Source organism: Lacerta agilis, chromosome 2 (genome assembly GCF_009819535.1).
Source record: "Lacerta agilis isolate rLacAgi1 chromosome 2, rLacAgi1.pri, whole genome shotgun sequence".
NCBI lineage: Eukaryota > Metazoa > Chordata > Lepidosauria > Squamata > Lacertidae > Lacerta > Lacerta agilis.
The window spans coordinates 21931902-21955301 of record NC_046313.1 but is presented as its reverse complement, the minus strand read 5'-3'; the positions used below and the strand labels follow the sequence as shown (position 1 = coordinate 21955301).

The following is a 23400-nucleotide window of genomic DNA, read 5'->3' as shown; positions in this document are numbered from 1 at the left end:
TACCTTATGAGATGTATAATCTGATGCCATCTGTAGTGTTGGCATTTCCTCACTTTAGCCAGAGAAATGAATACTGATCGGCACATGGAATGGAGCTAGTATTTCACCTCAACAGGGAAAACCATACTGATGAAAATGTATTTGTATATTTAGCTAGACTTTTGACATATTAGACATTACAGGCATGCCTGCAGAGATTTCTGAGCAACAAAATAAATAAAAATAATATTGCAATTCTTGTTTTATTACATAACAAGGAACACAATTCAATGGGGCACTTTCCAGCACAAGCCCCATTAAAATGAACAAGATTGGCATAAGAGTACCATGTTCTTGTGCAGCTCGCATTCAGTTCAATGGAACGTGCCCAGGAGACATTCCTACTTGAGTGTGTCCAGTGCTCAGGACCAGCCCTACCATTAGGCAGAAGGAGGCGGGTGCCTCAGGTGGCAGATGCTGGAGGGCAGCAGCCGATCAACCATTCCCCCTGATTGCTTTAAACTAGCCTAACCAAACTAATCTTTAAAGCTGGTGATTTATGAATAATAAAAGACTGGATATTTCCCCATGGAGTTAAAAAAGAAGGCAGTACTGTGCAAAGAAAAGGCTGAAGAGTAGTCCTAACCACAGACTGGGAATCAGAGAAAATGACAATTTAATACAGAGCTAACCTCACCCTTTGGGTGGAGAGCTTTTTTTGTAAAGTCTCTCATTTGCTGACAATGAGATAATAAATGCCTTTGATCCTAATGCTGTGGTTTCCTGCTATCGACTCATTTTACTGGGCTTCTACGGTAGTCTCTCAGCTATCCTATGATAACTTGCTAAAACCTGCTGGCTAATCCTTATTTCTGAATAACACCTCTTTGTGCCTGAATCCTAGGCAACTGCAACCAGTTTTCCATTGCAAAAATGCATCTAAAGGATGATAACTGAAAATAGACCAGATCCTCTGGATGACATGCTTAGGACACCAAAAGGGTGAGGTCCAATTACGCATTTCAAATCTGGATTAATCAGTAAATTGAGGATAAAAGTTCCAGACTGTCTTTCTTCCTGTGGTTTAACCAGAATTATCCCAGTGAATGAAAGGGGATCAATCCAGACACTTTGAACATTCATTGAGGTCACCACTAAGCAGATGTGGGGACAGTAGCAACATTTCCAGCTTCTAGGTAAATGAAATGTAGTAGCCTCTCCAGCTTTACAGCTGAAGCCCCTGATCAGCAGCATCAAATGGTTGCAGGAGGTGGACAATGTTTGCATGCTCCCCACCACCACATGAAACAAAACTCCCTGCACATTCAAAATTGGAGAGAAGGCTAGAAATTTCTCCTTAACATGCTAGCAATCTTTCCTCAGGACATACTTACACAGGGGAGTATGCAAACAAGTCAATCCCAAGGCAGCTGTCCAAAGTCATACACTCCAGTATGGTGCCCACTATGCTAGGTATGAGCTCAGCTCTCAGAACTACCAAGATTCTTCTTATCATTGTGGATTTCAATTATTGGGCCAAATCCTCTGTTTGGTTAGAACGCCACAGAGGCAAAATACTAACAGTACCATGAGATTCAGAACATTTGAATGCCTACAAGCACATTGCATCCTTCTGCTGACTTTTTGAAGAGAAGAAGAGTTTGGATTTGATATCCCGCTCTATCACTACCCGAAGGAGTCTCAAAGCGGCTAACATTCTCCTTTCCCTTCCTCCCCCACAACAAACACTCTGTGAGGTGAGTGGGGCTGAGAGACTTCAAAGAAGTGTGACTGGCCCAAGGTCACCCAGCAGCTGCATGTGGAGGAGCGGAGACACGAACCCGGTTCCCCAGATTACGAGACTACCGCTCTTAACCACTACACCACGCTGGCTCTTGATTTTGTGGCTGCTTCATTCTCAGCCCAAGCCCTTAAATCAGACCCTTCCTTTTGCTTGCGGTACAAAATACTTTTTAACATTCTACACGGCGCTCTCCAATGGCTAAGCCAAATAAAAAAAGAGAGCTTTGCTTCATTTTATAGACCGATGCCATCGCCTCAGCCATTCTAAATGCAGAGCTCGTGTCCGTCAGTCTTCTTCCAGATTTGATTTGGTTTCAACAGAGGAGTGACGTCTGGTCATCAGCATTAGTAGCCAGAGCATTTGTAATCTGGATGAATGCTTCCCGCCACCTCGGCCTCTCTTAATTCCTACGTTAACTTTTAGATTACGAATGCCACGTACATATGAATACACAGTATGTCCTCTCCTAGGCTGTGTACACATTGGCAGGTTAAAATGTAGCTAGGTTGTTCTTTTTCTCAATTCAGATCAAAGCTAGTTTGGGAGAAAACATATTGAAATACAGTTATGGATTGTGACTAAAATCACATAAAGTATATATCCAAACCTATGTTGGGAGCAGTGGCGTCGCTAGCCTCTGCGCTGCTGGGGGCGGCGGCAGCGCAGAGGCACCCCCTGGGGGAGGGGCACGACGCGCGCCGTGACGTCATCATGACGTCACGACGCACGTGTATACAGAAAGGGGGGATTTCCCCCTTTCCGAGGCTTTTTTTCGGCGGGGGGGGGGTGGTGACCAGCGAGGAGGGGGGTGACAAGGGTGACCCCCACCTCGCTGGTCGGCCCCCCCCCCCCGCCGAAAAAAAGCGGCGGAAAGCGGAAAAAGAAGCAGAGCGGCACTTAAACGCGCCTGCTCTGCTTCCTTTCCAGGCTTTCCCCGCCCCCCCCCCGCGGTTTTTTTCGGCGGGGGGGTGGTGACCAGCGAGGAGGGGGTGACAAGGGTGACCCCCACCTCGCTGGTCGGGCCCCCCCCCGCCGAAAAAAGCGGCGGAAAGCGGAAAAAGAAGCAGAGCGGCGCTTAAACGCGCCTGCTCTGCTTCCTTTCCAGGCTTTCCCCGCCCCCCCCCCCCGCGGTTTTTTTCGGCGGGGGGTGGTGACCAGCGAGGAGGGGGTGACAAGCGTGACAACCCCCCTCGCTGGTCGCCCCCCCCCGCCGAAAAAAAGCGGCAGAAGCACCCCATCCGTGTGCTGCTGCTCCCGGGGTGACGGAGGGAGCGGCGGCGCGTGGGAGTGGCGGGAGGGGCCGCCGCTTGACACCCCCACCCGCCGCTGCTCACCCTGTCACTGGGGGCGTACCGCCCCCACCGCCCCTCCCCAGCGACGCCCCTGGTTGGGAGATAGTATACACAGCCCAGGTAAGCCTGTAAACATTATTTCTTTAAGTCTCAATAGTATATCATACTATCTAGAGATTATTTTATAGTGAGAAGAAATTACAGTGTGGGAAAGACTTTGATTCCAGATTTTTTTCCAACATCCCATTTTAATTTGAAATCCATTCTTTCTCCTCTTGCCTTAACTACATCATAGGTTAATTCCGCCAACTACCTTTGAGAAGTTTAACTACATTAACTAAAACCATTTTAATTTCGCCACGTCCTCATAAGAGGAATTGGAACGGCTTTCGTTATTACTCTGAAGCATAACTCCGGTTGAAAATGTAAACATTAAAACTTCTTGTTGCTGCTTTTAGATGGGTCAAACAAAACCGTTGACTTGGGGGTTAGGAATTTTCTTTTAGCCAAGTAAGCTGTGAAAATTCATGAAAGGAGCAGCTTCCTATACGTTTGGAAGGGTCCCAAGCAGACCCAGTGTTTTCAATAGGGCTGGTTCCCTAGTCAGTATGTTTATGATTGCAGCCAAAAGTTTAGGATTACTGTAAAATGCTGATCCCAGCATATCTCCAAAAGAAAGCCAAAGTAAGGCTGTAAACAACAATCTCCAGGCAGGCATTCCCACTCATCTGATACTGCTGCTCTTGGCTGAACTGCTAAAATATTCTGTTACAGCCAGGTTGCCTAGAAATGCCAGAAGCTGAACATGTTCCTGGCAACTAGCAGGAGAGGAGGGAAAGGGAGGGTCACGCCACACCTTCTGCTGGTAATTTCAAGCATGCCCAAATTCTAGTTTATGGCGGATTTGGTATGCCTATAGGTATTTGTTTATGCAGAATTTTCAGTATGATCATTAATAATCAGTTATTAATATAAGAGTAAGGTAAAGGTAAAGGGACCCCTGACCATCAGGTCCAGTCGTGTCCGACTCTGGGGTTGCGGTGCTCATCTCGCTCTATAGGCCGAGGGAGCCGGCGTTTGTCCGCAGACAGCTTCCGGGTCATGTGGCCAGCATGACTAAGCCGCTTCTGGTGAACCAGGGCAGCGCACAGAAATGCCGTTTACCTTCCCGCTGGAGCGGTCCCTATTTATCTACTTGCACTTTGACATGCTTTCGAACTGCTAGGTGGGCAGGAGCAGGGACCGAGCAACGGGAGCTCACCACGTGGCAGGGATTCGAACCGCCGACCTTCTGATCAGCAAGCCCTAGGCTCTGTGGTTTAACCCACAGCACCACCTGGGTCCCTTTATAAGAGTATAATATAAAAGTATTTCCTCCTAATGGATTAATGTAATTAATATTGTTAGCATTTTAAGCTATGGTAGCTGGCTACCAGCAAAAGTAATTTAACTCCATAGCCTGAACTACTTTTCATAAATTGGTTGTAATGAAACTCATCACTGTTTAATTCCCATTACAGTCTCACTGATGTCTGACATGCTCCCTCTTAAGCTCCAATTTTCGTTTTTCCAATGATGTACTGTTTCTCGATTGATTGTTTCGACGTTTCATTAATATATAATGCCTCAAGTGAAGAAATTGAAAGAATGGTAATCTGTTCCCACTGCGCTCTAAAGACATTTCACTGCAGTTTAGCTGGTCGTTTATTTATTTATTTAGAAGAAAACATTAATATCTAAGTTTTGAAAATCCAATGCATTTAGGGGGATCACCCCCAAATAACATCTCAATTAAAATCTCTTTGGGGTGGGCCCACAAAACTGCAGGAGGCACAGAACAGCTAACTGTGAATGTATAGTAATGTTCGAACTTTTTAAAATGCCCCCAAAGACTAGGATTATATTTAACATTCTCTAATTTACATATTTTTTAAAAGTCTGTAATGCATATTTTAATGGAATTTCGAAATATCTCTCTTCAAACTGCTTCCATCGATCATCTCCTCCCGAGACCCACTGTGACAAAAGTGACTGACAAGAATGACAATACATTGTGATAGAACGAACCGAGAAATCCACCTCTATGGCAATCTTTTTCTTCTTCTTTTTCTTCCCTCCTTCAAATGGTGCATCTGGAAATTCTTGGATGCTTGGAAACAAATATCAAAAATTATTTGCTTGATGAAATAAAGGCTCTGGCCAAATCATCTCAGCCTTACAGTGCTAACCCCCCCCCCCCCCACACACACACAATAAGCAAAGATTTAAACAAGAACGTAGGGTGTGTTAAGATTCAGTGGTTTTGTTGCAATTACTCATGGCCGATTAGTATTCGTGTTAATTTTTAGTTGATGTTTTCATTTTTTGTACGCAATTATTTCACTGTCATTTGTTATGTAATTCCACCCTGGAATCATATTTGATGGAGGGTGAACAATGGTAAAGAAGACAGTGGTGATGATTATGTTAAACTGAATATATTTCAGCTAGTCAGGGTATTTTTTTATTTTTTATTTTAAATGGCAGCCTTTCCAAGCCCTCTTTGAATCCTTTCTTCAGGGGCAAAGAACTGACAGGCGGTTGGTTTGTTTTTTCACTCACAAAAATATTTTTGCTTGCACTTTAAATGTAATCTCTCCATCGATCCTTTGTCTTCCTGTGTTCTGATCTAGCTCCTGAAATCTCTCCATTAAAAAACAAAAAACAAAAACCCCAGATAAAACAATAAAATTGAGAAAAATTTCACAACCATACTTTTAAAACAGGCAAAAGTTTTAAATAGTAAAGCAGAGTACAATTTTGCTCTACCAACCACTCAACTCTAGCTTACTTTACTCTGGGTTAGGAAAGGGGGGGGGAGCAAATAGGCTTTGCCCATTGTTAGTAACATGGTTATATATACCTGACGACGCCCACATGTAGCTTCTGTTTGGTTACCTAAGAAAATGGAAATAGCTCGGAGATGGGGAAGGGTGTGTGAAACAGTCCTCCTGAGGAATGAAGACAGGAAATGAATTTTAAAGTGGTTTGTGCAAGTGCTGCTTCTGCAGGACAAAAAAGAAAAATCCAGAATCTGGAGCCAGAATATAGGCAGATGCCTTGTGCCATAGTGGACAGGCCAGTACAGTCTCCTCTGGCTGGCAGGGTCTTAGGAAGAGAGTAAATGTTGGCATCGTGTACTACAATGTGGCACATTTGGATTTCTGAGTGAGTGGTGTGGGCGTCATCTCATCTTGCCACTTCTATCTTCCCCCCGCCCGTTTATTTTATTTAATAAAAGATGCATTCTTTGCAGAAGTGTCTAAGTGGCTAGTATCCCCCCCCCCTCCCCCAAGAGGCAGAAAGAAAAAGGGTGTGCGCACACTTCAAAGGGATTTGAGCGATGTATCATATCTAGAAGTGTTATCTTGAGCCTTCTTGAAAAGCACATAGAACACAGTGTCACTCATTCGACTTCCTCCTTCAGTTTTATGCGCTGTCCTCTTCACTGCCTCATGACCAGGAGGGCAGGGAGCGAGTGGGCTCAGAAGCAGGCTCAGAAGCCAGAGGAAGACCTCAAGGACACTGTTCTGCCCGTGGGCACCCTGTTGGTAGCCCTTGTGCTATTTGGAGAGAGAGAGAGAGAGAAAGTGGAGATGCCAGAGACTGGACCTGGAGGCTTCCCCATGTTCTCTACCATCTGGCCTCCCCAAATAAGTGCTTAAACTCACGAATATTTGTTTACATGCAAGAGGGAGTATGCAAGGAAACATGCTGGTGAAAATAATGGGTTCTTCAACCCTATTTTTGGTGTTGTTTTAGCCAGTTGCAAAGACTGTCAGTGGTTCGGGTTAAGAAGGTGCTTCTCTCTGGTGGTTCCATCTTAACCTTCCTGAAGCTGTGAAGCAACTCAGCTGATTGGTGGCCTTTATAACCCAGATTTCCTCCAGGAAATTCAAAGTGGCATACACGCTTCTCTCCTTTTCCATATTTTCCTCACAACAACCCTGTGAGGAAGGTGAGGCTGACAGTCAGCTTCAGGGCCAAGTGAGGATTTGAACCCCCCCAGGTCCTAGTTTGACACTCTATACCCACTAGGCTGCACTATTGTCACCTAAGTTATCGGTAAGAGAATGCGGCTGCCCATCCCATGCCAATGGAAAGGCTTACAAAGCCGCAGCCCACAGGCAGCAGCTGACCCAAACTTCTAAGAGTAAAGAAATCTTGTGTGCCACCATGAGGACTAGAAACTCGCTTGCCTTTTGAAAAGAGCTATTGGGCATCATCAAACGTGCCAGCGTGAGGAGGTGGGCGGGGAGGCAGGACTACACCTTCCGCCAACCGTCGACGACGCTAGATCATTTCTGGCCACCCCGCGGGAATGTCCTCGCTCGTGGCTTCCTTCTCCGAAGGTGGATAAGCCTCTCTCTCCGCCGAGGGGCTGGGCGCTGCTGCTGCTGCTTCAGGAGGCGAGAGCTTTCCTTCCCCCCGATGGATGCCGTGCACGCCGCCGCCACTTCTGCTCTGTGCCCAGAAACTGTCTCAGTCTTGCCCAGGACATTTCGGCGGCGCTTCGGGGCTGGCGAAGAATGCAGGGAGGCAGCAGCGCAAGGCTGCGTCCGGATGGGGATCTTCTGGTCTCTCCGGAGCAGCTACTGCCACTGAGCTAACCTCTCCCTGGCAGGAGGAGGAGGAGGAAGAAGAAGAAGAGGGGTAGGTCAGGTTAGTGGTGCCTACTCCCCTCCCTCTCCTTCCCCACCCCGAGCAGATCCATCCTCCCCGAGGCTGCGCTGCCTGCCTGCCTGGGCAGGGCAGATCCGGAGAGGCGCTTTGGCGAAGGGGCAGCCTCGCCGCTTTCCTGGAGAAGAGGGACCCTTGTTCTCTCCCCACCGCATCACCTGCTCCTGCAGCTGCCGCGGGGCAGAGGCCTGGCTCCGGATCCAGGATCTTAGCGTCCCCTGAGGCCACACACACACACACACACCCCTCGGGACTCGTCTCCAGGAAAGCCCCTCGGCCCACCCGGAGAGGCGCCAAGGGGGTGCAAACACCCACGTCCCCGTAGCGCAGCGATCCCCGAGCGAGCGCCGGGCTGGCCATGCCGGGGCTCCGGCGCGACCGGCTGCTCATCCTGCTGCTGCTCGGAGCGCTGCTGAGCGCCGATCTCTACTTCCACCTCTGGCCCCAAGTGCGCCGCCGCCTGGCCCGCGCCGGAGCGCACGGGCCGGGCTGCTTTTGCCCCGCCGAAGAAGCCGCCGCCGAGCCCCCCAGCGCCGAGACCTCGACGCGGCTGCCGAAGCAGCGCAGCACCCAGGCCGCCGGCTCCAAGCTGCGGAGGCTCTTCGCGCACCCGCTCTACAGCGCCCACGAGGGGCCGGCCGAGAAGCTGCTCAGCGGGCAGGAGGCGCTGCGCTACTACCGCCGCAAAGTGGCCCGCTGGAACAGGTGCGTAAGCCGGGCTGGACGGGGAGCAGACCTCTGGGGGGAGAGTGGGGCGGGGTGGGGGGATTCCCCGGGCAGGGAGACCCCGCCGCAGCTGCCGCTCCTCCCCCCGTTAGTATCGCCTCTCTTTTCCTACCAGTGCCCCAAACTCCTAAGCAGTGCGTGTTAATCTCGACCATAAGGACTAGAAACTTGCTCGTGTTGTTCAGAAGGGAAATGGAAAGGCCCTTCTTTCAGCCAGGGTGGGTGAGGGGAATGAGAGTTCATTACAATGCCAGTTCCGGAAGATTGGATTTTGTGGGTGTTTTGTAACTTGGTTCTACTATTTGAGAGTAAAATGTGCAACTTCTGGCTTCAAAGAAGTGGCCTGCTTGAGGGCAGGACAGAAATTCCAATGGGCAAGAGTTGCTGCTTCTCCACTCGCTCTGTGTCTTCTAAATCCCACTGAATTGGCATTTATTTAGGCATGCATTGGATCCAAGTTTGTATGTTTCCATCCTTCCGCTTTAGCCCTTCGCCTCTTTATTCTGAGTGAAATTGCTTTATTGGCCTGCATAGCCGAACCCTGCTTTTTTTAAAAAAAGAAAAGAAAAGTTTCAGGCATAAAGGTCCACTATGTCAGTCTTGAAGCCTGATAACCTTTTCAGCTGATCCTGCTTATCTCCAGGCTGTGTAAATGCTTCACCTGCTGATTTCTGCAGACGGTTGCAGGTCGGCCTTTTTTTCTCATCAGTTGCCAACCCTACCACCCCACTAAAAAAAAAGACAGGGGGGGGGGAATGCTAAGATTTGCTCTCCTGAATGCAACCTAGGCTGTGTTAAACACCATACATTTAGAGCGTATTTCCCACCACTGTCGCTTAAGAATCCTGGGAGCTGTAGTTTGTGAAGGGTGCCGAGAATGATTCGTTTGGTGGCAAACTACAGTTCCCAAGAGTTCTTGAGGGATATGCTTTAAATGTATGGTGTGTACACAGCCTAGAGCTCAATGCAGAGATGCCAGGGTTCCCTGACCTTACAGCTGGACATTCTTGTATCTCATATTCTTGGTGGGATGAGACTGTAACTTGCTACATAGGACCCTCATACCTAAGGGACCGCCCGGGTAGGACCTTAAGGTCCTCAAAATAATTTTTGGAGGTCCCGAGCCACAAGGATACTAGGTTGGCTTCAACTAGGGCCAGGGCCTTCTCAGTACTGGCCCCGACTTGGTGGAACAGTCTGTCACAAGAGACCAGGGCCCTGCAGGATTTGGCATCTTTCCGCAGGGCCTGCTAAGACGGAGCTTTTCCACCTAGCCTTTGGGTTGGTTTCAGTTTAACCCTGATGTTTCATTCTTTTGGTGTGGTTGGTGGGCTACTTGAGGCTGCAGTCTAGATTAAATTTTAAATCGTATTTTAATCTGTAATTTAATGACTTGTTTTATGTTTTTGCTGTGATTTTTTTGGTGTTAGCTGCCCTGAGCCTGGTTTAAAGGGCGGGGTAAAAATAAAAATTTATTATTATTATTATTATTATTATTATTATTATTATTACTTACTGGAGTAAGCCCCACTGAACAACAACTGTGACTTTCTGAGCAGATATGTGCAAGAGGATTGCACATTGTGATTCTTGCCCGTCAGTTGGGAGGTGTCCTATCCTTCTCCCTGGCTGCTGGAAGAAATAATACTGTATGTGGCACAGAGCATGTTCACCAAACAGTCAAGACCCCTCCGTAAGTTAAGCAAGGCTCAATTCCTGAGGTTAAGAGGTCGTTTGTCTGGGTTGCGATGAGGATCTTAGTCACTACTGGAGTAGATCAAAACCAATAGCTCAGGGCCAAGGCCCCCCCTTGCTGGAATATTTTGGGGTGATCAGAATTGCAAGAGGAGAAAGCTGCTTTTAAAACTGGATAGCACAGGATGTTCCATGATTCTAAGCAGAACATCTGTCCTCCGGCGTAGAGCAAGTTTGGTAACACGATCTTTTAAAATGTGACAATTTCTGTGCTCCTTTAACTCGTTGCAAGAGGTTATGACAGAGCCAACGCGTTTAGCAACTACTTACATTGGTAGGATTGACAGAAAACTTGTAGTAAAAAAAAATTGAATTATGGATTGACGAAGGATTTATAAAAATAGAGTTATGATAGAGATGCAGAGGGGGGGGGAGTTATATTGAGATCCGCAATTGGGAGGGGGGAGGGAAGTCAGAACGGATTATACGTTTATGTATTTAATTCATTTGTTTATGCAAAAGAGAAAATGCAAAAATAAAAGAGCCGACATGTGTTCATTAGCATGAAGTGTAGTTAAGAAATAAACACTAAAGGGAGAGGGAAATGGGGGTGCGTTCCTATCTGAGGGAACCTGGGTCTTTGCTCATTGCAAATAATATGCACCACCGCTCGGCTATGGCTCTTCCCATCAAATTAATTCATCGAACGCCGCAGCTGTAATATTTGGTAGCTCTTTTTTATATTTGATTACAGCTGATTGTCGAGGGTAAGGCACAGTTTGAAGTTTGTTTTCTGTGAATTCTCCCTTCCTCAAATATTTCATGCAGTACTTGACCAGCAGGTCACAGTTCGTAAACCAAATGTCAGAAACTAATTGGAGCCCGCTCCATCTAGTCCAGCGTCCTGTTCCCAAAGTGGTCAACCAGAGAAGCCTGTGGGGAAACCCGCAAGCCGGACCTGGACGCAACAGAACTCTCTCCTCCTGCATTTTAGCAACTGATTTTCAGAAGCATTGCCACCACCTCCGACGGTGGAGGCAGAGTTTAACCACCATGCATGCCTAGTAGCCGTTGATAGCCACCCCCTCCGGGAATTTGTCCAGTCCTCTTTTAAAGGCATCCAAGTTGATGGCCATCCCTGCGAATTCCATAATTTAACTGTGCACTGTGTACCGGTAGTTCCTTCCAGAGAGCCAGTGTGGTGTAGTGGTTAAGAGCGGTAGACTCGTAATCTGGTGAACCGGGTTCGCTTCCCTGCTCCTCCACATGCAGCTGCTGGGTGACCTTGGGCTAGTCACACTTCCCTGAAGTCTCTCAGCCCCACTCACCTCACAGAGTGTTTGTTGTGGGGGAGGAAGGGAAAGGAGAATGTTAGCCGCTTTGAGACTCCTTCGGGTAGTGGAAAGTGGGGTATCAAATTCAAACTCTTCTTCTTCTTCTTCTTCTTCTTCTTCTTCTTCTTCCTTTTACTTCCTTTAATCTTTCCACATTCAGCTTCATTAGATGCTCTTGAGTTCTAGTGTTATTGCAAGAGGGAGAAAAACTTTTCCCTATCCATTCTCTCTCCCACGAATTCTTCCCTTATCCCAGATTTCATGCAGTATTTGATCACGGTTCATAAACATCTCTTATTCACTGTTACTGAGAAGTAAGGCATGCCGATTGCTTTGGAATGTACGGCCAGGTAAAGTTGCTGAAAACTGCAGCCTTAGTCTTTTAAAATGCACACGGTACAAAAAATAATAATTGGGGAGTGCGCTGAGCAACCATGCCCTTACTAAACGCTGCGTTTGAGCTTTGTTTAGTCTTTAAACTTATAACAAGGCCACTTCTATCCTGCAGGAAAAAGTCGAGCTGAAAGCCTTGGCGCCGGAGCCAAAAATCTTTATCACAAACCTGCCACCGTGTCTATTTTGTGCTTAGTCCTTAATCGGTACAGCTTACGTGTCACCAGAAAAGCAAAACAAAGTAATAATGTAAGAACAAGAACTGGTCTGAGCTCGAAGGAGCATAATAAGAGTGTGTGACCTTGCTTTGGTTCAATGGGACAACTGTACTTCTCTTTGAACCACTGAGACGTGACTATAGAGATAAATAAGCCTGTCGCCTTAGATCAAAAGTAAGCATGATGCAAGCACAGGTGTTTGGTCTCTTGAAACTTTTGCAAATAACAGCAGTAGTGATGGTGGGAGCGGAATATGTTTTTTTTTCCTAACGGTGCAAATAGCAGCTTGGGTGTGTGAGAGAGATTTTAATGTGGAGAATGGGGGGCGAAGACAGTACTTGGGGTGGTATTCAACTAGGGTTTACTCAGAGTAGACCCATTGCAATGACTGAACCTGACTTAGTCACTGAGTGGGTCTTCCCTGAGTAAAACATAATTCAGGATTGCCCCAGCCAGTTAGCAACACTATCCTCAATGCATGCATGCACCTGTTTTTCTCTGTTTGTACTACTGCCCTGAAAATTCCCCAGCAGGAACCACTGCTGTCGTCTGTGCTCAGTCACTCCCGTGCTGGGATGCCGTCAGGAATGCTTCTTACCGCATGTGTGCAAGAGGTTTCTGCCCGCTCAGCTCCCATCCCCACCTGCCACCCATTTGCCTCTCCTACCAGCAGGCAGGCCAGCCCCCTGGCCTGCTTCTCCCCATCTGCCCCACTGGAAATGGCACTGAAAGCACAGGAGGCAAGTTGGGAAAAGAGGGCAGTGCCCAGCTGGGGGAGAAATAGCTGCTTAGGGTGGGAAAGAGGGAGGCACCAACTTGCAGAAAATACAGGGGTGTGTGGATCCCCTGAATATTTTATTGGGGTGGGCTGAGGGAACCAGGGCCCCACAAAGTTGGCGCCTATGGCACTGAAACTGCCTTGCCCACTCTGGTTGACGGCATTTGTTGGGAGATTGATGTTGAGGGGGGGTGGGGAGTATATCTTTGCTTTTTCTCCTTGATCTCTCAGCGGCTTTCAATACCGTTGCCCATGGTATCCTTCTAGAGAGTCTCAGGCAAGTGGGGGGATTGGAGGCACTCTACGACCATGAATCTGCTCCTACTTCTGGGGCCATTTCCGGAAAGTAGTTATGGGTGGCCACTGCTTAGCACCACGGGAGTTGTCCTGGGACGTCCTGCATCTTATCCCCTGTACTGTTTAACATCTTAGGGTGAAGGGGGCAGGTAATTAATATTTTATTACTATTATTATTCTAATTTGTTTATTTGGTTTTTTTCAGATTAAAGTTTTACAATCATGTATCCAACATACAGGGGCGCAGGTGGTGCTGTGGTCTAAACCACTGAGCCTAGGGCTTGCCGATCAGAAGGTCGGCGGTTCGAATCCCCACGACGGGGTGAGCTCCCGTTGTTCGGTCCCAGCTCCTGCCCACCTAGCAGTTCGAAAGCACGTCAAAGTGCAAGTAGATAAATAAGTACCGCTCCGGCGGGAAGGTAAACGGCGTTTCCGTCCGCTGCTCTGGTTCGCCAGAAGCGGCTTAGTCATGCTGGCCACATGACCCGGAAGCTGTATGCCGGCTCCCTTGGCCAGTAAAGCGAGATGAGCACCACAACCCCAGAGTCGTCCGCGACTGGACCTAACGGTCAGGGGTCCCTTTCACCTTTACCTTTATCCAACATACAACATATAAACAAGATTCCAAAGAATCTCCTGGACTTCTCTCCTCCCCTTTGAGGGTCCTATTGTTAATCATTTCCTCCTGTATCTTTTATGATAATCCAAACCTTTTACATCTCCATTATGTCCAAAATTCACCATAAAGCTACAAGCGTTATTCCAATCCTACGAACAATTTTAGCTGTTTACAATGGTTTTTAAGATAAATTATAAATGTTCCCCATTCCTTATTAAAATTTTGGTCTTCCTGGTTTCTGATTCTTCCGGTCATTTTAGCCATTTCAGCACAATCAATCAACTTAATCTGCCATTCTTTTCTGGTAGGGACTTTATCTTCTTTCCATCTCTAGGCCAATAACATCCGCACAGCCATGATCACATACATCAATAGTATTTTCTGCTCCCTTGGGATTTCGGCACCTAGAATTCCTAAAAGAAAGGCAGGCGCAGGTAATTAATAAATCAACGGTGATTAATTTACCTAGTTGTTGAATTGAAATTTTATTTAAAATTAATTAATTGATTTAATCATCATCATAACTAAGAGTTAGTTTTGTGCAGCAAGCTACTTTCTGTACCTATCCACATACCCCTCTCAGTTGGCGTTCAGCTCCTGGGCCTAATATTCCCTACCCCTGCTCTATGGAGACCTTGTGAAGTACACTGGCTGCCCTTTGCCTACTTTGTTGATGCCACCAGCAAGCAAAAAAAAAAAAAAAAAAAGCCTTAAAAGACCACTGCTACAAATACCTCTGGGCAGGTTTTCAAAAGCAAAGGAACAGGGGGGGTCCAATTGGAAAGGGTTTGGCCTAGCTGAAGCCTGGAGCAGCTTGGACAGGTTTTTGCGGGAGAAGCAAAGGGGAGATTGCAAGCTGGGAGAGGTGATGCAAAACTGAAGGGAGAGCATGGGAAAGAAACGAATGCAGGAGGAGAGAATGTCCCAGAGAACTCTCTTCCCCACCCCACACACACACAATTGGCCAATTAGGTTGGTGTCGTGGAAACTCCGCTGGCTGCCTGTGAGCAGGAATTGCTTGCCGTTGATGGATTGCTTGTCCCCGTGTCAGAAAGTTACTGACATCTTGTTCTTTCCAAGCGAACCAGTGTTAACTGGAGCATGGAGGAGCTCACACTGTTTTGCAACGAAGAAGAAAAAAGGGGGCAGCAGTCTTTAGCCTCTAAACTCATGGACACACGCCCATAATAGAAAAGCTGGTACACTGGAAGAGGTTTTTTAGTGCCAGGGGAAACACTCACAAAACAGCGTTGTGTTTTTAGGCTAATGGAAGTCTCTTGGCTGCTTAGGTCTGAATTAGACCCGGGATTATTTCCAGAATCTGGATTTCTTCACCAGGCGTTGAAGTGTGTTCATTTCTAGAGAGTGTCTGTTTTATACTTAGCTCGTATGTGGTCAAAAGCCAAACATCCTCCTTTGGCAATGGTTGGCCTCACTTCAGAGACATATTAAATGCAGTCTGTTTTAGGATTGCCACCTTCCTCCTTGCTTTTTCCCCAGCAGACGCTTGTGCCTTTAATATTTGTGTGACAGGCACATGTTCACTTAGGTGCAGACTTCCATGCACTTACATAGGCGTCTGCCTGTAGAATTTCTGCCTGTCACATAGCAGTTAAATGCACAGAGGTTTTTGCCCCTACATATATTGTTGGACTCCAGTTCTCTGGCTGATGGTCAGGGAGGATGTAAGTTACCGTCCAACAATACCTGGCAGACTAAAGGTTCCCTATCCCTCAACTAAATAAAGGAACCAGGGAGATGTCAAGAATTCCAAAACGGTGGGTGTGGAATTGGCTCCATATCTAACATACTGTTATAGATTTTGGGGGGGGGGGTTGTCCCCCCTAAACTCTAGTAATTAATAAATGGTAGGATTTTGATTATTTGGGAGATGAAGGGAGAATACAAGCTGCAGAGGAATTCCTGGGCTAGCCTATGCAAAAGGACCTGGCCAAGCTAGGGCCATTAAGAAACAATTCAGGGCCATTGAGAGCCATTGGCAATGCAAGAGAACAGTCGTTTCCCCCCTTGCCTGAGACTGGGGGTTTGGGAGGTTGTCTGGGTAACTGGGTGTGGGGTGACAGGAAAAGAGAGGTTTTGGCAGGGTGTTCTGCAGGGTCCATGTTGGGCAGGCTGGCTGAAGGCAGGCTGGGAGAGATGCCTTGGACTCCATGGCTGCATTGCTGTGGGGGACAAGCCCCTATTGAAAAGACCGTGTTGTAAGCTCTGGACTCCCACCATGAAGGTGTAAATAGGTAAATAAACTGTATTTCTTAATACTGCGATGGTCTCTGCTGTTTCTCAACCCTGGGTGAGTGTCTGGAATTCCCCAGGATCTTGCTATTGCTCAGCAGAGTGGAGGGTGACACCCAACTTTTGTAACGGTACAAATGTTCTGAGGTTCAAACTACTGTATTTTCAGTACTTACCATCGTCTTTGATTTGCAAGGCTTTGGTATCTTTTCAGTCTGCGTGCAGCAGAAGCGTAGTTGGGAAAAGGAGCCTTGGAAAAGCTGATGCAGCTTGTCAGGTGAGGCTGAGAGAAGTTGCGCTGGCTGAAATTCTCCCCGCTGGACCGTTATTAAAGAGAGAGAAGCCTTGCCCTTCTTCTCCCTTTGCAATCCGGCAGTTCCAAATACTGCAAATTCAATATTTTGTCCTAAAATGCAGAGCGGCTTTTCCTTGATGATGTGGAAGCAAATGGCAATGATCAAATTGCCGTAAAATAAATGAAACTAATAGCCTATACCAGCGGAAGTGTTTCCATTTTCATGTCATTCTGGAGTTTGCACATGGTTCATCAGGCAAGGTGCTGAAAGCACGGACAATGCTGCACTTAATCACAGTAAGAGCCAGTGAAATATTCGAGGACAGCTAAGTAGCAAGTGTTTAAGCAGCGTGAGGTTATGCTGGAGTGCCTGCAAATGGATATTGATTTAGAATTTGCAGAAGAACTAATGTAAGCCAAGATGTTATGCTATTAAATGGCTGTACCAAAGATAGCTGCAGAGGCTAGTAGGTCAGGCTAACAGGTCTTTGAATGTGCAAGGGTCAGAATTAATAGAGAGCTGTGTGTGAATTGTATATAGAATCATAGAACTGTAGAGCTGGAAGGGACCCTGAGGATCATCTAGTCCAACTCCCTGCAATGTAGGAATATGCAGTTGTCCCATATGGGTATCGAACCTGCAACCTTGGCGTTATCAGTACCATGCTCCAACCAACTGAGGCAAAAGGCTATGGCACTCGGTATTCCCAGGCGGTCTCCCATCCAAGTACTAACCAGACCTGACCCTGCTTAGCTTCCGAGATCAGACGAGATTGGGCACATTCAGGTAGTATGTGTCCTGAACCATCTGCGAATCATGGTCTTCTTGGGTTTTAAATGCATTTTATTTTTTTTACAGGTAGGATATGTACAGTGGTGAGCTTCCCATCAGCACAAGCATTGCAGATGGAGCAATCCCCTCTCTCCTCCCTCCCAACGCTGCCCAGGCACCCCAAGAGTCATTGGATGGGAAGTGCGCAGGGGGAAGCCCAGTTGAACAACTGGAATCTCTTGCACAGAGATTCTGCTAACGGGACTCATTCGTTGAATCCTTCCCTGTGTTTCTTAATCAGGTGCTTTGTAGCGAGTCAGACTATTTGTCCATAACCCAATATCATCTGCTAACTAGGGGCTCCGTCAAAAATCTTCCCAGTCACCTGCTCCCTTATTCCCTTTCCTCCTGCTGCATCTGCTTCTGCTGATGAAATATACTCGGAGTCAAGTGTGAATTTCATGCTCTTTATTCAGCTCATAGTAGTGAGGAATGCAGTTCCCCCAAAACGTTTGCTTTATATACACTATTTACACAATGGGCCCCACATGATTGGCTAATTCCAGGATACTCCTGTATGCCAATCGGGTTGCGGATTCACTTCCACCTGGAGCTGGATTGGGTGGCTCCTGCGGACCAATCAGACTGCTGCAATCTCAATCCTATTGTTCTGGGACCAGTCAGACTGCTGCATTTTGGATCCTATTCAACTCAGTACATAACAGCTGAGATAACCGAGATTCAGCCCAGGACCTTCTTGATGCAAAGTGTGAGCTCTGCCACTGGGTTTTGGCCTCTTCCCGAAGGTGAATAGGCCTTTGTTCTTCCCATTCCTCATGGTGGGCCTTGATGCCCTCTATCTGCTGTTACCCAAGCCCATGCATTATGATGCACTGAGCTCGTGGAGGTTGCTGCTAGGCAAAGTCGTATCTTCACAGGGTAACCGCTAGCATAAACAGAAGACCAAAACCAGCAGCATAACGAACAGCTAAGTCAGGGAGCCAGTTCTCAAGGCTTCAGGTGTGTAGAGTCAATATACACAGTGAGAGGTGCGGGAATTAATATCTAGCTTGGGTGTACCTCTGATTATTGCACAATCCAACTCCTACACATGTATACGCTGCCTAGAGTGTATTAATTAATGTATTTTAATATTTGTTGGAAGCCGCCCAGAGTGGCCGGGGAGACCCAGCCAGATGGGCAGGGTGCAAATAATAAATTATTATGCCCACAGACTGCATCCACACATTTTTTTGGGAAAGGCTGGTGGATTACTTGAGTAGGATGCGCTCCCACAATTGATGTATACACAGGGCCATCTTAAGCATATCCTGCGCCGTGGTGCCAAGCTCCCTCCGGTGCCGGCACCCTCCCCCCCTTTCCTAGAGTTGTCTACCCTTTTTTTTAGGAAGGACTGCTGTGCTGGCAGGGCTGGAGGAGACGGGCAGCGGCTGGAGGGCGGCTCCTCCGGCGGGGAAGAGGCGGAGGCTGGACACAGCGCCTCCCAGCTCAGCTGGTCACTTCGTGGCAGATGGAGGCTCCGGGCATGGCGCTGCTTTGGCGCGGCATGGTGGAGGCGGGCGAGGGCGACGGGCTGATGCCGGGAGTCTCCGCGTCCAGCCTCCACCTCTTCCCTGGCACCCTTCAGAACTTGGCTCCCTGCGCCACTAGCCTCTATGAGTAAGACACCCTTGTGTATACACTAGGCTTTAGGTGAACACCTGATCTGGTCTGTGCAGTGGTAATTGGGGCACATAGGAACCCAAGGCTTGTGACTCCTCCCCAAAAGTAGAAGCTCCGGGCTTGGCCATTGTGTGGTGAACTGTGGCAGACACCAGCGACACTACAAGAGATGCTTGTGTGTTAGGTGGTGCTAGAGTTGTCTGAATTCCAGACCTTTCTCTGACCGTAATGTTTTGCTGTTCCAATGTTCTTCAAAATGCACTGCTTGGCAATCAGAGTTTACAGTTTTGGAAGTTGGGCTGCATATGGGCCACGCGTGGAAATTCCAAAACGAAAGCAGAAGTTGCTAAACCAAGTGGCACAGAGGGTCCCTTCAGTGGGATTGGATCACATGTGATAGTATCCCCAAAAGAGAGAGAGAGAGAGAGAACACTTTTAACAAAGCTAGTTCTTAGACGTGCAATGAAACTTTGTTGTTGACATCTATCTGTCTCAAGAGAGAATGGAGTGTGTCTCCAGGGGTGAAGTGAAACCACTGCATTAGCAGCACCGAAGTGACCTCCCCAGGGCACAAAGCAGACCCACTGAAATCAATTAACATGGCTAAGTTGGTTGAATGCCACCTTTGGAGTGAGATCTGCCTAACGAGTTCTGTCAGCTCAAGCCCTGTGCAAGGGCTTTTGATTGCACAATGGGGCCCCTGCGTGTCCCCCGAAATGGACTCTGTGGAGTTGGAAGGACCCCTAAAACAGTGTACAGGAAGGTGGAGGAACGGGGCGAGGAGAATCGTTCTGTCTGACAAGTTGGAATCCTTGTGCAGACAGAAAGATGGGAAGCATTGAATTCCACCCACAGTGTCTCTCATTCCATCCATCATGGGAAACAGAACCTTGTGGGATTTATTGTGTGACCATTCTCCACCCCTTCTCCTCTCTGTTCCAGCTTATCGGTTCCTTTGCTACTTGCTTTTTATTTCGTTACTTTGCTTATTTACTGCCTGGATCGTTCCTGTGCTGTCTGGGCAAGCCGTTTGCCCTTGCGTGACTTAGCATTTCCTCTCATTCTTTTGGGGAGAGGGTATTGATTATTCTCCAGCCACTTTGGAACGCAATATATGGCACACATAAACACAGGGACCATTCTGAGCACCTTCTCAGACTGTGCTAACACTAAATTTGTCTCTCCCTTAGTGCCCAAATGCAAATGAAACGGAGGGGAGCGAGGCCATTTTCCCGAATGTAGAATTCTTTGTGTGCTAAATTCTCTTCGCTTAATGATTCAGTAGGGTGAATAAGATGGCACGCTAGGTCCTGTAAATCCACGAGACAGGTAGAAAGTCAAAAGATGAGCCAGAACTTGGGGTGTTGCCTAATGAAAGTCCCATAGCTCAGTGTGAGAATATCTGCTTCGCATGCTGATGGTTCCAGGTTCGATACCTGAAATCCCCAGGAATAACGGGGAAAGAATTCTGCAGAGCTGCTGCTGGTTCAGTGCAAGCAACAGCGAGTTAGATGCAGTCGCAGCCAGTTTGGTGGCAAAGAGGCACCCTCTTGACATCAGTCTCGCTGCAACTTACTTGGACAGGGATAAGACAGGGTGGAAGCAAGGTTGAGGTTCTCCTGTGAGAACAGGAAGCTGGACTAGGTGGGCCATTGGCCTAATCCAGCAGGTTCTTCTCATGTTCCTATGATACCAGGCCACACCAGTGGGTCAGAGGAGATTGTAGATGGCTCTCCAGTGTAGTGGCTCCCTGGGTATTGGTGAGCGTTGGGGACAAGTTGCTGAATGCCAGTGTAGTGGCGTAGCGTGGTTTGCAGGTGCCCGGGATCATGCAGGCGCCGGGGGGACAGGGTGTGGAGGGTAACGGAGCCCAGCTCACCAGCCCAGCCCTCGCCGCCAATTTCACCGGAGCGACCACCACCACCACCACTGGAGCCAAGTGGAGCCGCACTGCGCTGCTTGCCCACCCATACAGGGGGAAGTTTATCTGGGCCCTTGGCCTCACAATAGCGTTGCCATACGTCTGGGTTTTCCTGGACATATTCAGAACACTGCAGTCAGCAGCAGTGTCTGGGCAGAAATCGAGGAAATGTCTGGGAAAATCCAGACGTATGGAAATCCACGCCAGCAGTGCTGTTTTGGCCGATTTTGCATAAAAAAGCTTTAACTTTACTCAGCATAGACCCATTGAAATGAATGGACCTAAGCCATGTTCATTAATTTCTCGTGCATGGTATCTGCTGACTCCGAGGCAGCAGCCCTATATTCTACTGAACTCGGTGGGATTTTCTTTTGAGTAGACATGTATAGGACATTCTGGTAAAACCTAGAAAGGTATTGGCATGCTTATTTACCCAATACCGAGGTCCATTGCCAGCTAGAGACAAAGGAGCTAAACTTATTGGGGATTCCATTCTTCCCATTCTTCCGTTTTCTTTGTTCTGCTATATCTGACCCACAGGCCAAATGTGACCCACCAGGCTGTTTTCTCCAAACCGCATCCGCCAGCCCCAGACTTGATGTTGTGTGTGATGTCATGTGTTGGGCAGGAAGAGACATGGCTGGATCCTGCAGCTGGAAAGCAGGATTGAACTCTCTGCACGTCAGCTGAAAAGCAGGGGGTTCAATCTTGCTTGGTTTGGGTGCCCATGCAAGTTCCTCATCAGGAACTCATTGATACACCTGGAACCTGCAGAAAGCAGAACTGAAATCAGCTGATGCACGGGGAGTTACATCTTGCTTGGTTGGGAGAATTTCAGGTAATGACATATGTAAGTTCATTGAAAGCTGCCCATTGGAACCCGGACTAGTTTTCTGTTTTCAAGTGGATGGCTGATTACCGTGCCTCAACTGATTTTGCCTGGCAAGGCTCAGAAGACTGTAAATGAAGCTGACGTGAAAAATTGTACCGTTGGTCTGATGGTTAAAGCAAACAAAAAGGGACCATGTAATTTAGGCTGTTTTAGTTTGCCGATACCGTAACTGCCTATTTGGCAAACAAGGCCCTGCATTAGCGCTTTGACAATGTATGGCCGTTATGCTTCCGAGGCTCTGACAGCTAAAGAATAATCAGGCCAAATCCACAATGTAAAAATAAAACATGCATCTCTGTTGGATTGCTAACAATGTGCCATGGAAGGCATGAGTTGGTTAGAACAACAGACATCAATGTATCACTAGCTATTGCTGGGAAAAGGACATAGATCTCCAATAATGAAGAGTGACAGAAAGGTGACACATGTCTCTTCCCCACTGACAGTACTGCGGGGCTTAATTTGAGCTAGAGCACAACAGAGCTTGACCCAGAATCTACTCCCCGTTCTTGGAATGAATCCTGAAAATTTCAAAATAATAATATACCCGAGTCCTTTTGAGCATGTGCAAAGTGTCTTTCTCTCGCTTCTTAGTGACCACAACCAGCTCACACATATTAGAGGCTGTTGTTGTTGTTGTTGTTCAGTTGTTCAGTCGTGTCCGACTCTTCGTGACCCCATGGACCAGAGCACGCCAGGCACCCCTATCCTCCACTGCCTCCCGCAGTTTGGCCAAACTCATGCCAGTCGCTTCAAGAACACTGTCCAACCATCTCGTCCTCTGTCGTCCCCTTCTCCTTGTGCCCTCCATCTTTCCCAACATCAGGGTCTTTTCCAGAGAGTCTTCTCTTCTCATAAGGTGGCCAAAGTACTGGAGCCTCAACTTCAGGATCTGTCCTTCTAGTGGGCTTCTCAGGGCTGATTTCTTTAAGAATGGATAGGTTTGATCTTCTTGCAGTCCATGGGACTCTCAAGAGTCTCCTCCAGCACCATAATTCATATTAGATGCTAGAACTTCAGTTTTAGCTCATCTTATGGATGCGTTTGGCCCCCTGCCCTTTTGCTTTCCCAGCAAAAGGACCACCCCTCTCACTTTGCCAATTGATAAGATAAGATTTCTTTATTGTCATTGTACAAGTACAACATTGTACAGGTGCAACGAAATTGGATGCCATCCCATAAAAACAAAACAAAAAAACAGCACACAAAAAACCCACATTGTCAGCCACACATGCACATACGTACACACTGAGCCCTGTTTCTTGTGCAAACGGAGAGACTTGTACAAACTGAGATCAGGTACATACAAACCCAGCATCCCTAAAACCAGAAGCTTTGCTTTGGGGGATTTTAGGGACAGAACCACCCAAACTGTATAGGAATTTATTCATGCATGTGACTACAGCAACGAGAATGTTACTTGCCCAAAAATGGAAAGAAGAAGAAGAAGTCCCAGCAAAAGAAGAATGGCTACAAAAACCTATGGAATATGCAGAAATGGCGAAACTTACCGGAAAAATAAGAAATCAAGATAACAATTTTTTAAATAATAAAAAATGGAAATGGTTTATGGAATATTTACAAACAAACTGTAAACAGATAAGAACACTGGCAGGATTATTGTAATGACCTGCGGTTTTATAAGAGCATATATTTAAAGTAGATGAATAAATGAGCAAATTAAGTTAATTTGGATGTGCAGAAAATATTAAAAATAAATTTAAGGAACC

General features: G+C 47.3%; 1 protein-coding gene across 1 annotated transcript in view; it reads left to right on the top strand.

The window, feature by feature from the left end:
- Window positions 1-8127: 8127 nt before the first annotated feature.
- Window positions 8128-23400, top strand: part of FAM20A (FAM20A golgi associated secretory pathway pseudokinase) — a 36417-nt gene continuing 21144 nt past the window's right edge. Inside the window, exon 1 of the mRNA XM_033138911.1 lies at window positions 8128-8499. Coding sequence (XP_032994802.1) covers window positions 8153-8499 — 347 coding nt within the window. The 5' untranslated portion in view covers window positions 8128-8152. The remainder of the gene's footprint in view (window positions 8500-23400) is intronic.